Here is a 14,326-nt window from a genome sequence, read left to right as displayed (position 1 = left end):
GACAATTATGACACATGCATCTCAGATGGGGTGGAAGACCCACTAGATGGACATGAAGACAACATTCCTCAATGAGGTGGTTAAGGAAGAGATTTATATGGAACAGCCAGAGGAGTTTGAGACTTTCAACAGAGACACTCATATCTATTTGTTGAATATAGCTCTTTATGGGCTCAAGGAGGCACCAAGAGCTTGGTACACTCGCATTAACAACTACCTTCGAGGATTGGGCTTCACGAAGAGCGAGGCAAATGCCAACCTGTACTACATCATGGTTGAAGGGCTTCCACTCATTCTAGTGACCTATGTTGACAATATTGTCTTGACTGGAGCAAACAGCTTGATCCAGGATTGCAAGGAATATCTTGCAAGAGAGTTTGAGATGAAGGACAGAGGGCTTACGAACTATTTCCTTTGGTTGTAGGTATGGAAAGGTGATGGGGAAATATTCTTGGGGCAGGGGAAGTACACTACAGAGATTCTCAGGAGGTTTTGTATGCAGGAATTCAAGCCCATGACCACGCCTCTAGTCATAAACTGGAGGAAGGTGGACGCTAATAGAGCAGAGGGGGTAGATGCCACATTGTAAATGCAACTTATTGGGTCATTGATGTACTTAGTCAACACACATCTTGACATATGTTTTGTAGTGAATTAGTTGAGCCAGTTCATGATGGATCCCACCAAAGTTCACTAGGTTGTTCCCAAACATGTCTTGAGGTATTTCAAAGGCACAATTGATTATGGGTTATTGTACAGATAGGTTGATGGAGTGAGGGTTGAGGGATTCACAGATGCATATTGGATGGGGAGCTCCATAGATTGAAATAGTACTTCAGGTTGTGTCTTTAGCATTGGCTCAACATTTGTTTCTTGGTTTATCAAGAAGCAGAGATCAGTTGCTCTCAATTCAGCAGAGGTTGAATATATGGTTGTCAGCTTGGAAACATGTGAAGCCATCTAGATAAGGAAGTTTCTTGTGGGCCTTTTCAGATAGGAGGTTGAGCCCATCATTATTTATCGTGACAATAAAAGTTGCATTAATATCTATGAGAATCCAATTTTTCATGACCACTCCAGCACATCGAGATCATGTAAAATCATCTCAGGGACTATGTGCGAAAAGGGATAGTAAATAAATCATACATTGTTGGCTGCAAATATCTTAACAAACGCCTTAGTCAAAGGCAAGTTCAGTTTTTCAAAGATAAGTTGGGAGTTGCACAAAATCCCTTCCTCGCTAAGAGGGAGTGTTGAAAATATAGCGAAGGAAGGTCTTATGGCTTGTGCCTTAGCCAGTAAAGACATCATATTGTCTTTCTTTACGCATGAATGTGAATTCATGAGATAGACTTCAATATGATGACTTGATTTTTAGTTCACTGGAATGGTCATTAGTAGATTTCATGCGTAGTGTTGAAGCTTCAATTCGTTGGAGTCTCCTTTTGTTAGATTACAAGATGAGGTGTCAGAGACAAGTCCAATTAGGACAAGTTAAGACTGCAGAGTCAATTTCAAGTTAGCATAAGTTAAGACTTCAAATACAAGTGAGGAAATAATGAGTTAAGTCCTCCATTAACTTGGTTTAATACTAGAGGAAATCAAGGAGCAACTTGAGCTACTTAACAAAGAGCTAGTTTGTTGTATTATTTTCTTCTCAAAGATGTACAAAAAGAATCCACTTAAGGCTATGGATGACAAACAATATCAACAATGTAAATGGCTGCTAAACATTGTAGATCTGCAGCAACTGATAGAAACAAAACCTACCAAAGTCCTGATCTATGCCACAATCATAGTTAAACAGCAAAAAGAAACAGTAATAACTCCAATCATCCAATGGAAACCAGATATACAAAGAATAGATTTTATTATAACACCTGTGAAGGGAACAAATAATGTTACCAGACCCCCTCTATGGGATGGGTTCTTGGCTATCCTTAAACGTCTTCAGATTTTTGATAGAGTCTCTCTCATCTATAATGTGTATACCCAGCAAATAAAATGTTTGAGCTCAATGGGAACTCAAATGGAAGAAAAGTGGTGGTAGACAATGAAAATAATCAGAGTTACAACAATGAGTACAACAATGAAAATAATCAAAAGTGAATAATGAATGGAAAACCCTTATATTTATAACAAAATATTGAGTTATCCTCGAACAATGAACAATAATAAAATATTATTAACCCCATTCTTGGAATAACCACTTGGAATATTTTATTATATTTGGTTAGGAGGGAAAAAGTATTTAAACTTTTATTTATAAATAATAAATAAATAAATGATTTATTTATCGTTTCAAGAAATTGGTTAAGGAATAATAAACAAAGAATGATTTATTTAGTGTTCCTAAAGGATTTAGTCGAATTTGACAAGGAATAATAATTAATTAATGATTAATTGATTATTCCTAGAAAAAAATAAGATAATTAATCATTTATTTGTTGATTTTTTATAATTGGGTCAAATATGACAAGGAGTAATAATTGAACAATGGTTTAAATAATTATTCCTAAAATAAAATCAAATAAATATTGATCTATTTAATTATTCTTCATGGGTTTAATTATAAATTACTTAAGAAAGGTGGTTTATTAAGTAATTTCTCATAGTGAAAGCAATTTTACTATGGTAAAATTGGCCTTACATGGTGTACTTCGATCCATCTAGTAAATTAGGCTAGATGATCAATTTTTTGGTGATAACATAGTTCAAGTGTAATTGATACTTGCTCCAGTTAACTCGAAAAATGAACTTGTTGCACTAGTGTGAATAGTCATTCTAACTTGGCCTCTTGAATGCATCGAAAGTATATTAAGGTAGAGGACGAAGGCACAAACATTTATGATTCTTTGGTGTTGGCAGTACGCACTGGTTGAGGAGCTACGATGAGGAATTCAAGGAGTAAGCCGAGATTAGTTTCAGCAATGAGAAATTGTGTATGCAGGTCAAGATCAATAGGCAGGGCCAAGGACATCTTCTAAAGGCCGAGAGCAGTGACCAAGGTAGGGACGAGAGAAATTGTGAAGCATGTAAATTAGACTCTCGGAGGCTATTTGTTCATTGCAATAGCAGCAAATTGAATTTGTAAATGATTTATTTTCTCAAATAACAAACAATAAAAATCCCATAACAATGAATGCAGGTTTTCCCATTTGGGTTTTTTAGGTAAAACGTTGGTGTCAATTTAATGTGAGCATGCGCTTTTATCGCAAGTATTTTTTTGTTGCTTATTAAATGTTAAGAAACTTTATATCTTGGTAAAAGTTAAACTTGGTTTTAGTTTTTAGTTACCTTTATTTTCAGAAGATTCATCTAAGTATTTGCAAAGTTTCAAGAAAATTAACATGGTATCAGAGCATAATCTATCAAAAATTGAATACATAAGCATAATCTATAGCTCATATTCCTTCAAGAAACTTTGAAGAAGGAAAAAGCATGCAATTATTTTCACTCCAAAGATTTAGCATGATGGATTTTAAATTTCTTAGCTTTGAAATTAATTCTATATGAGTGGCCTCTATGTGGAACCAAATCTTTATCTACATAAATTCCCTTCCTCTATATTTTATTGTGCTCCTATCTTTCTTTTTTAAGTGATTTGTGTTTATCCAAACTTGTCTTATGGCTTGAGAAACCGCGACCTAGGGAATCTAAGCCATCAAAATCACCTAGGGATCACACCTGGCCTGGGCCACACTAGCCTTAGGCTAACTGGATTTTAGCAAATCTCCTCCCTCTAGCACTGGCACAACAGCCTTCGTGAGGTTTGATCCTGGGTCGTCTTCCTAACGAGGCCCATCCACAACCAGTTGTGCTAGTGGGACTTGACTTTTATGCTCCTATCCTTATGTTTAAAGGAGACAAACAATAATTTGACTTCCTAATTAGCATGTATGGCCCATCTACTCTGATATGTAAAATATTATCGATATTCCACTAGAACCGTGCTTCACAACAGATCTTATAGTATTCTAAATATCTTAGATAATGCAAGTTAAAATTTCCTTAGATCCAAGGTCATGGAGGCGACGTAGTGGTAAAGTCGGCCTCGTCATGACGGACCGGTATTATGTTCGATCCCGAGCAAGGTCGTAGCTCGTCGTGCGAGTAGTTAGTCTAAACCAGGCCAAGCCCACTACTTTTTCCCCGGATGCGGATGGTAGATGAGCATGTAAGTCAGGCGTGCTTCCAGACATGCAAGAGGCGGAACCACATGGTAACCCGCTTTCCCTTGTGGGAATTTAACGCAGACCACTATCCCTCAGCCAGCACCATCATCACATTGGGAGGATCGAGACATCCCATGCAATAACATAACCATGGAGCCATACCCTCTACAATTTTCCATTCAACCTCTGAGCTGCGCTTGCCACCCTGCAGCCGCATAGCCAAGCCTTCGCACCGCTACGGGTAGACGTTACAGACTCCTCTGTTGCGTCGACCTAGGAAATGGTCTGCACTTCTCTCAATCCCTCCATTGCACCCGGTAAATTGAGGGCTCAGCCCCTGTCTCTGGCTCGAACTTGACTTCACCTGTTCAACTCAATTTTCCCTCAACTGTTCTTACACCACTCCCTGCTCCTCTGGCTCATTCCTCGTTGCAACTTCAAACCCAGAGAATCATGCAGCAACGCCATCGCATGCGAAGTAGGCGAGGTGGCAGTCGTGGTAATGCCACTCGGCCCCCGTCTTCACCTCCATCTGCTTCTACTTCCCCTTCAGCCTCCCCGCACCCTAGCCCTTCCTCTTCCCGCTTCCAGGGGAGATATCTGGATACTCGTAGCGGCCGAGGTCAAGTTGGCTCCCGTGAGGCTCAGCACGTCGGTGGAACCACCCAGCACACGGATTTCTCTGCTACATCCCAGCAGGCTCAATTCAGGTTTCTCTGCTCCATGGACCAGCCGGTAATCATCGCCACCGTCACGGTGGACTTCCGGGAAGTCCCTGGCTCATGCGTAGTTCCAGAACACAACCAAGAGACACACCAAGCCTCTCCTTCAATTGTCAATATCCAGGGGGAGCCAAGCTCCAGCCACCCGCCGATAGAAATGGACCATCCGTCCAGTAGAAAACAGAAGACTCCAAGAGGCAACGCCACCCGCAAAGACAAAGGCATACAGGTGGAAGACCATGAGCCTTAGGACACTGCAGGTGGCAAACAGGCAGCGGAAACTGACTCTGAAGATTATGGCTGGTGTCCGATCATGGAAGAAAAGCCGCCATCCTAAGACACCTTGCAGCTGCATGCTATAGGTCACATGTCCTGTTCGGGATCTGAGTTTTGTTTTTTTAGTTTTACCATGGTTATTACTGGCCAATGTTTTTGAATTCTATAGTGGTCAATTTTGGCAGATATTTCTGAATTTTACAGTCTTTTTGTTAGTAAGTTTTGAGTTCTGGAATTGTTGCCCCTGCGTGGGCAGAATGAATCAAATTTTATCTCGTTCTCGGACTGGTTTCCCCATCTGGGGTAGTCTAGACTTCAAGACTTGTTGTTTAAAATGGTCATATGGTTTACCTAATCCTGTAGAGGCCAGTGCCTCACTGTAAATTATGTTTTTATTAATAGATTAGTTTTACATTTTAAAAAAAAAAAAAATCCTTAGATCCTAAATTAATTAATCATTAGCTTCACTTGAATTATCAAATACTGAAATAACAATGTAAACTATCAAACGGGAACTATAAACTTAAAACGAGAACTCTAGCAAAAAAAACCCAAAAAAACATGAACAACAACATAAAAACGAAAAATATTGATGTTGGAATACTGTTTTTTTTTCGGGGTAAATTTTCAATATTTTAAAAAAATGACAGTAAAAGTTAATAAAAAACAATTTTTTTGTGCAAAAAACACCCTGAAAACAAAAGGTATTGATGTTGGACTAACTTCCTTTTTTTCGAGGTAAAATTTCAACATTTTTTAGCGATTGCGTTAAGGATAAAATATCATGACTCCTAAAAACCTTAAAATTCCAACGATTTTTAGGGATGACATTAAAGATAAAATATCACGTCTTTGAAAAGCCTTAAAATTCCAACATTTTTTAGTCATGGTGTTAAAGATAAAATACTTATAACTATTTTCAACCATAGCATTAAATATAAAATATGATGACTTGGAAAAACCTTAAAATTTTGACAATTTTTCAACCATGACATTATGGAGAAAAAAAAATAATAGTAAAAATAAAATAAATAAAATAAAATAAAATAAATTAATAATAATAATAAAATAAAATTATGACAAAAAACTTTAAAAATGAACATCTGAATGAAAGAGTCAGTATACCAAGAGTAATTTCATTTTTAAATCTTAAAAGTATAATGACTTTAAAATCTTAATCTAAGACAACTTGACACATTACAACAAAAAATTAAAAATCAACTATCAAATTGACACGCAATGTAGGGAAACTTGACTCGTTGTAATGAAAACTTAAAGACTCACCATGAAATTGACACATAGTGGGGGCGGACTCGGTCCTTTATAGCAAAAACTTTAAAATCAACTATCAACTTGACACATAATAGGATTGAGTTGTTATTTCAAGATCACAGGCCCTGTAAGCAAAATAAAATAAAACAAAATAATAAATTAATATATAAATAAATAAAAATAAAAAATACAAAAGAAAATAAAAAATTAAACAAAACACACACACAAAAGTTTTTAAAACAATAAATAGATAAAAATATATATTTAAAAAAATGTGACCAAGAAAAAACATTGAAAAGAATAAAAGCAAAAATAAAAACATGAATTTAAAATTATATATATTAGAATATAAAAATAAAAAAAATAAAAAGCATGGAATAAAAAACAAATATAAAAAAGGCAACAATAATAATACATAAAAATGTAAAAAATAAATAAAAACAAAAATATCTTTAAAAAAAACTATAAAAAAAATTCAACAAAATATTTCCAAACAAATATAATTTAAGAAAAAAATTAAAAAATTAATCCAAAAAATAGAAAAATAAAGAAAATATTAGATTATACATATATGTATAAACACGAAAAATAAAAATAAAAATATTAATTTAATTAAAAAATAATAATAATGATAATAATAATAAAATAAACATTTAAAACACTATTAAAAAAAAAAAAATTGTGGACCTGCCTCGCGGCCTAACGGCCCTGGGCTTGGAAATCTAATTCCCGGAATCAGATTGTCAAACCCAGGGTCGTTGGGTTGGGTGGGGTCCAAGTTGTGGGCAGCTCTGAACCCTACCTAACTTAGTGTCCCTGCACTTGGCAGTCTGATTACGGAAATCGACCTGCCAGCAGCCGTGGGCTTGGCAGTCTGATTCTGAGAATCAGCTTGCCAGTGGCCCAGGGTCGTTGGGGTGGGTGGGCGTGGCAGGACTGCCAAGCGCAGGTCGGTTAGGCGAGACTGGCAAGATTGCCAAGCCAGGTCGGTTGGGCGAGGGTGGCAATTGCATGTGTGTCACCCCTGCCCAGCCCAACGGCCCAATGGCCCTGGGCTTGGCAATGTGATTCTGGGAATCAGTGTGCCAATCCCAGGGTCGTTGAGCCGGTTAGGGGCCACGCGTCCCAACAGGGCCTGGGCGGGCAAGGCCAACAGCCAAGCCTCACCTAGGGCTCATGGGGTCGCTGGATTTTTTTTTTAAATGTGTTGTATATATATATATATATATAATTTAATTTTAATTTTTTTTGTTCCCTTCAATTTTTTAATGTCTTTTTGTTTAATTTTAAAAAAATGGTTTTAATGTTTAAAAAAATGTGTTTATTATTTTTAATGTTTTATTATCAATGTTTTTTTAAATTGTATGTTTTATTTTTATTTTTATTTTTTAAATTTGTTATTTTAAATTGAAATTTTATCAGAATCAGTTTTTTTAAAACAAAAACCTTACAAATTTCATCACTTTCAATGTAAAATTCATAAATATTTCATAAATTTTGTTATTTTTCCAACATTTTTTATTCAATTTTTTCAAAAATAAAATATTTAACATGTCGGTTTTAGCGAAAAGATCCTGAAATATGTATTTGAGGAGACATGTAGAAGTTACTCAAGTAAAAATTTCATAATCAAATTGGATATGTGGCATGTTTTGAAAGTTTGTTCATGGGAAGACGACAAAAACAATAACTTTTAAGAGACGCAGAGCTAATGAAGCTAGAAATAGCAAGCAAACCTATTGAAGGTAAAACCAGCAAGTAGACCTAGTGAAGGGAGAAGTTGCGAATAGATCAATGAAATAAGTTGGTACCTATGAATATTTGCAACAGTGGGGGGTTTGGTGTTTCTAGTAGGTTGGTGCCTACAAATATTTGCAACAATGGGGATTGGTGTCTCCAATAAGTTGGTGCCTATGAATCTTTTCAACAATGAGAATTGGTTTCTCCAATAGGTTGCTGCCTACAAAGAATTATAACCAAAAAAAAAAAGGTTTTCAAGTTTTCTCCCAAAAGGGTTTCTACATAAATCTTCTATTCCATGTTCTTCAACTATTAATTCTCATATGTGATTTTTTTTTTGGTTCATGAATGTTTGAATAAGTAAAAAAAATTATGTTGATTCCCCCCGACTACTCTAAGTGTGTGCTCAACATTCTAGTTATTGTTTAGTAATAGATATTGTTGTATATGGCATATACTCGAGCACTTTGTGTATCTTTAGGCACACAATTGTATTTCCATTAGAAAAAGGTGGATATTTGATTGTCAGTGATCCACACAAAATACATTTTCCTAAGAAGAAAAATTATATTTGTACTATTTTTATACCTCAATAAAAATAGATAGATAACTCTCTCTCTCTCTCTTATATATATATATATATATATATATATATATATATATATATACATATTAGAAACACATATATCAGTGATATTAATGGAAAAAGGATATTGCATATTTTTATCGAAATGCAAGTATTATAGCTTATGATTCAAACTCTCAATGCCCAAATGAGCTCTACTAGAGGGAATTTATAGCTAGAAAGAGGAATCTAGAGCCCTTGGACCAAATTACAAGTTGAGGGTTTAGATGAATTCACGTTTTTAAAAAGAAAATTAACTTTGAATAGCCAAAAGTAAATAGCAAAAGTTTACTATTATACATAGTGAGGAATCTACTTTATGGAAAGTTCTCTAGATGTTGTCAACAAGCTTGGACGACTAGCTAATTAATATTGTTTCCAACATGCTTCTATACAAAGTATGGTCAAAGGGGTTGAGAATCAAATCTTATATGGCTTCAATGCGGTTGACATCAAGATTATTGTTGGTGGAGTCTTCAATATTCCAATAATTCATGCCACAAAGGCTAGATTGACAAATCTAAAAGGATTTTATTCTAGGTAGTTGTGTTGAATAAGTATGTTCATGAAAAGAACATATATCCAACAGTTTGTATTCTATATATAGCATATTATATTCAACAAATAAAATGATTTTGTCCCTGTGACAAAGGTAGGAATATTGCAAGGAAGAAATTATGAAATAAAAATCTTGAATGAAGAAACCCAAGACCTATAGTGGCAACTACACATGCTACTAAGTGGTAAACAAACTTTGTTGTGTTTACTTACAAACATTAAAATCTCTTGGTATGTGAAAACAAGCATGAATCCATCAGTTATTGTCAAGGTCTTTTCATTTCTTCATTCTAATTTCAAGAAAAATGATTAGTATATTTCTAAAATTTTACAATCACTTCAATAGGAAAATAGGTTATGAATGTGAATATATCGCATTTACTAATGAATTCTCTGAAATTTAATGGAATTCCCAAGTCTAGGTTACTTGGTGATTGCTCGCTTGATCTAAGTATCTTCGCAATATGGACAAGAGTATGGAATTCTCGTCACAAAGTCAAGTATGGCATTTCAAGCCAAGCATGCCAACTAATTAATTTGGCATTTCCAATCTCTTGTATTTTTGGTGGTCATAAACTCGACATATTCTTTTAAAGAAACAACTATGGGTCTTTATATTATAAGAGATTTGGTTTCGAAGCCATGACCTATTACATCAATTACTTCATCTACATCTTCTATTGTCTAATATTTCCAAAGAAATGTTCTTATTTTCCCACCCCTTGAGCACGCTATTCTATATAAAATATTATATGTACACACTCGCCAAAAAACTCTTGAAAATTCTATGTATCAGCAATACATAAAGTAATCGTTATTTTGGTTTTATTTTGCTTTGACTTATGGTTTTTCTTAGTGAGACATTTTTCCCTTTCTTCCCAATTTGTATCCATATGGTGCTTTCCGTTTATTTTGGTTGAACATGCTGGGTTTGGTTCTCAAGATCTTCACCTGCCTGGTCTACCCAAGAGGTCGCCTCTCCAACTTTATGCATGTTTTCTTTTTGCGGGAGCCCATTTTCCACACGATTTCACTGCTCTTCCTCTTTTCTAGAGTCTGGAGGACCCTATTGTGTTTCCCCCTTGTTTCATCTCTAGTGCATCTTTTTTCTCAGCACCAGCTTTCAATATGTTATATAATTCTTTCTTTCTTTGATTGATCCTCGTTGTGTTTTCTTTATCAGTGCCTTATTCATATTTATTTTTTGAGTCTTTCAATTCTTCGAGTTCTTCCTTTTTATAAACCGCATAGTGATCACCCTTCATTCCTTCCCACCAATTTGACCTCCAGTATTTTCTTCAATCTTTATTACCATGCCGCTTGGGCAATATTTAAACATGTGTAATGTTTCATAACATGCTCTACACCTGAAAGCAACATTTTTGTAACCTAAATTTTGGGCCCAAACATAGTTTGGGGCCTTCAAATTTATTTCAGCAGGAAAGCCCTTACTAAAGTCCATCTCCAGACAAATGCAAGGATTAGTTGTTTAATAATAATACTCAATATCTAGACAATGGCAGCGAAATTTTCCAAGAATGTTCCCAATAGATGCTAACGTTTGAATGTTCCACAAATGTAATGGGAGATTCGAGAGTCTTCCCCAAACTAGAGTCGCGAAGATTGAAGTCGTTGCGAGATCGAAAGTGGGAGACCATGGTTGTAGGAATAAATTAACACTACCCCAAAACCATGATTTGCAAATAACCTTCTTATCATCGATGTTGTCAAAGACAACAATGAAAAATCCTCAAGCCATGGGGTAAATATTCAAGTTATCTGATATATGGGGCTTCCAAGATGCATATATCCATTTATGCAGAGCCGCCAACCACAGCCAAAAATCATTCAACCGACAAACCAATCCTTCCTCTAAGAAAAACTTTTTGTTATTGCAAGCTTCCTTGTCTAGATCCATATTAAGAGAAGAGACTTCTTGAACTATCGAGAGGGCAGAGCCTAACTTCAAAATGGAGCCATAAGAGGCATAGGATGAACCTGCCATTCCAACCAACATACCAACAATAGGGATTGTCTTCATCACAGAGTCACCAAGATTTGTCATTGTTCCATAAACCACAAAAATTTGTAAAAAAACTACTCTATCTAGACGTAAATCGGCCCATTTGTTTTTTTATCAGACCCTACAAATAAACTTTGAATATTTTTTAAGGCAAATTTAGATAGTAAAATTTTCTACAATCATAAAAATAGTGAAATTATTGACTTTTAATGGTTGTTGAATTTCTTTGTCAGTGGAGTGATAGTACAATTGTGCTCCATCAAATGCACCTAATGCAAACCTACATATTTCTTCATGTCAATGCAAAGTGGTTTCTATAAGGTTAATGCCCTAAAATTCATCGTAGACATCTATATTGATATTGTTATGTCCATCATGTAGTAGCTTTAAGGGAATCAAGGACTTGCATTTTCTTTAATGTCTTTAACTATAATTATATGGTCAAGGTGGTATTTTCTTCTTGAGACATTAATTGAGAATATATTATCTATTATAATTTGTAAGTATAAGGAAATAATATAATTAATACTTACTAAGAACCTTTGTGACTGAGGAATATATACAATGGCATCAATGAAGTATTGAATATTTGTAATTACGTTACCCTAGAGAATATTTTTCCAAAAGAAACAACTTATCCCATTTGGCTAACTGCATTTGAGAGAGTTTACTAGCTTCCACTCACAAGTTTACTAAGAATGTCATCCATAAATGTGACTAAGCATCCATTTAATTTTCCCATAAGTTTTCCTTGGATATCTAATCGTTTAGAATTAAATTTGTTATTACATTGTCAGTGTAACACTTTTAATGTGTACCACAATAATAACACCAATTTCATTCTCCAAAACAAATCCAACCACAATATGAGAAAAAATTATAAGAACATATTGTTATACTTTATCATCTTTCCATATAGAAGAGATTGAAGATGATATTACTATGCATCTAAACATATTGCAAAAAAAATGGCATTAACTAAATAAATAAATTTGCATATTCGATGTTCTTCACAATTTTGCTAATTTGATCAAGAAGCCATGAGCATCATGCAACTAATTTGAGAATTCATTGTTATAGTCCAATTCATTTCTAAGTAGGATTGATTACATAATAGAAAAATCATTTTTTTTCATTTTTTATAGAATGATAAATAAAGCTACTGCATAAACTAAATTTGGTACCCAACGTAGTTGTCATACAACAAATTTGAGAATTCATGGTTATAGTCCAATTCATTTCTAAGTAGGATTGATTACATAACAGAAAATTCATCTTTTCATTTTTTATAACGATAAATAAAGCTATTGCATAGACTAGCTTTGGTACCCATCGTAGTTGTTATATGTATAATTGCATGGTATCTTGAATTGTTATTTGCTTGACCATGTAATTATGCTTGACTATGTAATTATTCCCATATATGGAAAATTTTCCAATTATTATTGTTAAGTCACTAGGCATCCTCCCTAATGAAAAGTGGCGAAATAATCTCTTTCTTTTAATTAAAAATCAGAATATCTCTTTCTTTTAATTAAAAATCACAATCTTATGGTCAAGAACCACAGAATAATCTCTTTCTTTTAATTAAAAATCAGAATATCTTTCTTTTAATTAAAAATCACAATCTTATGGTCAAGAACCCAAAGATGTCAAGACATATTGGCATCCTCTCCAAGGATACATCCTCTCCTAGGAATTTTCAATATTAATTTCTTTGCATCTCTAAAGCTAAATTTATAAGACTAATTAACACATTTAACTTTTACATTTGCCTATTTACGATTATGAAATTACTATATATGTTTTCAAATAACAAACGACATCTTGGCCTATGAAATGGATAATGGTGTGTGAACTTAATTTGCGGAAAGAAATCGGTGCATGCATGCTAAAAACATGAATTAAATATTTACCTTAAAGCAATACTTATATTAATAACACAAAATTCAAATTTTTTAATCTTACTCTTATACAAGAAAGTGCCACTACCTATAATGGGTATTATTAATTTTGATATATATATATATATATATATATATATATATATATATATATATATATATAATACAATGCACTACTCAATACTTTTTTGTTTATCTTTAATACTAAATCATTATTCCACGATACACGACTTGCAATATTCCAATACACTATATGGACAATGTCCAAGTGGCAACTTTTCGCTATTATGTCATAATTAAACAACAATAGAACAGTGACGCTTATGCACAAAGTTGCAAACACCACCTTCAACTTTTGAACGGTTGATAATGTGAATGATGGCAGTCAGTCTACGCAATGCAATGCAATGCACTGCTGTTACTTTCCTTTGCCTTCCCTTGTAATAACCTTAGAGGCCCTTGCAAAAGCGGATTATCCTTTCTGCTCCACTCTCTCGGGTTGCATCGTTTCTCTTGAAAAGTGCCTAATGCAATAAGATATGAAGTCACTGTAAGATACACTTTGATGCAAGGTTCGATAGTTTGATGCAACATTTGACACAGATTAAACCGATTCTTTTTTAGTGGCCACAAGGTTTTTTTGTCAAGTACTTTGATTCCTAGCAACGGCGATAAATGACAAGAGGGTGATTTTAATTCCAGTGTATATCCGTAAAACACTACAAAGGAAGCAATGGCGGGTGCCTCAACAATTTGGGGCTCTGCTAAAAGACACATGCTTGACAACCGTTGCTATTTGAATGGGTGGCCTGTACTAATTGGTTAAACTAACCACCATTGAACTTTCCCAGAACCAATGGTACATTGGCTATTCATAATGTTTCTCCTTTTGTTAACAATCGACCACATTTTCTTGAATAGGGAGGGTCATCCGCTGTTTACAACGGGACAAGTACAACGGCAACAGCTAACAGAGGTGATCTACACTTGCATTGGTCGAAGACTATGATACAAAACACACCTAGCCTCAA

The 14,326-nt window shown here is 34.5% G+C and overlaps 1 protein-coding gene across 2 annotated transcripts in view; it reads right to left on the bottom strand.

Moving 5' to 3' along the window:
• Nucleotides 1-13,302: 13,302 nt before the first annotated feature.
• LOC149228337 (uncharacterized) overlaps nucleotides 13,303-14,326 on the bottom strand; it is an 84,337-nt gene continuing 83,313 nt past the window's right edge. For both annotated transcript variants that reach the window (XM_089378158.1, XM_089378157.1), the window contains exon 14: nucleotides 13,303-13,819. In XM_089378158.1, coding sequence (XP_089234284.1) covers nucleotides 13,686-13,819 — 134 coding nt within the window. In that variant the 3' untranslated portion in view covers nucleotides 13,303-13,685. The remainder of the gene's footprint in view (nucleotides 13,820-14,326) is intronic.

Source organism: Pinus tabuliformis, chromosome J (assembly GCF_031772625.1).
Source record: "Pinus tabuliformis cultivar Carrire ecotype Pingquan chromosome J, CPIR1, whole genome shotgun sequence".
In the NCBI taxonomy this organism is placed as follows: Eukaryota; Viridiplantae; Streptophyta; class Pinopsida; order Pinales; family Pinaceae; genus Pinus; species Pinus tabuliformis.
This window is presented reverse-complemented; position numbering and strand designations above follow the sequence as displayed.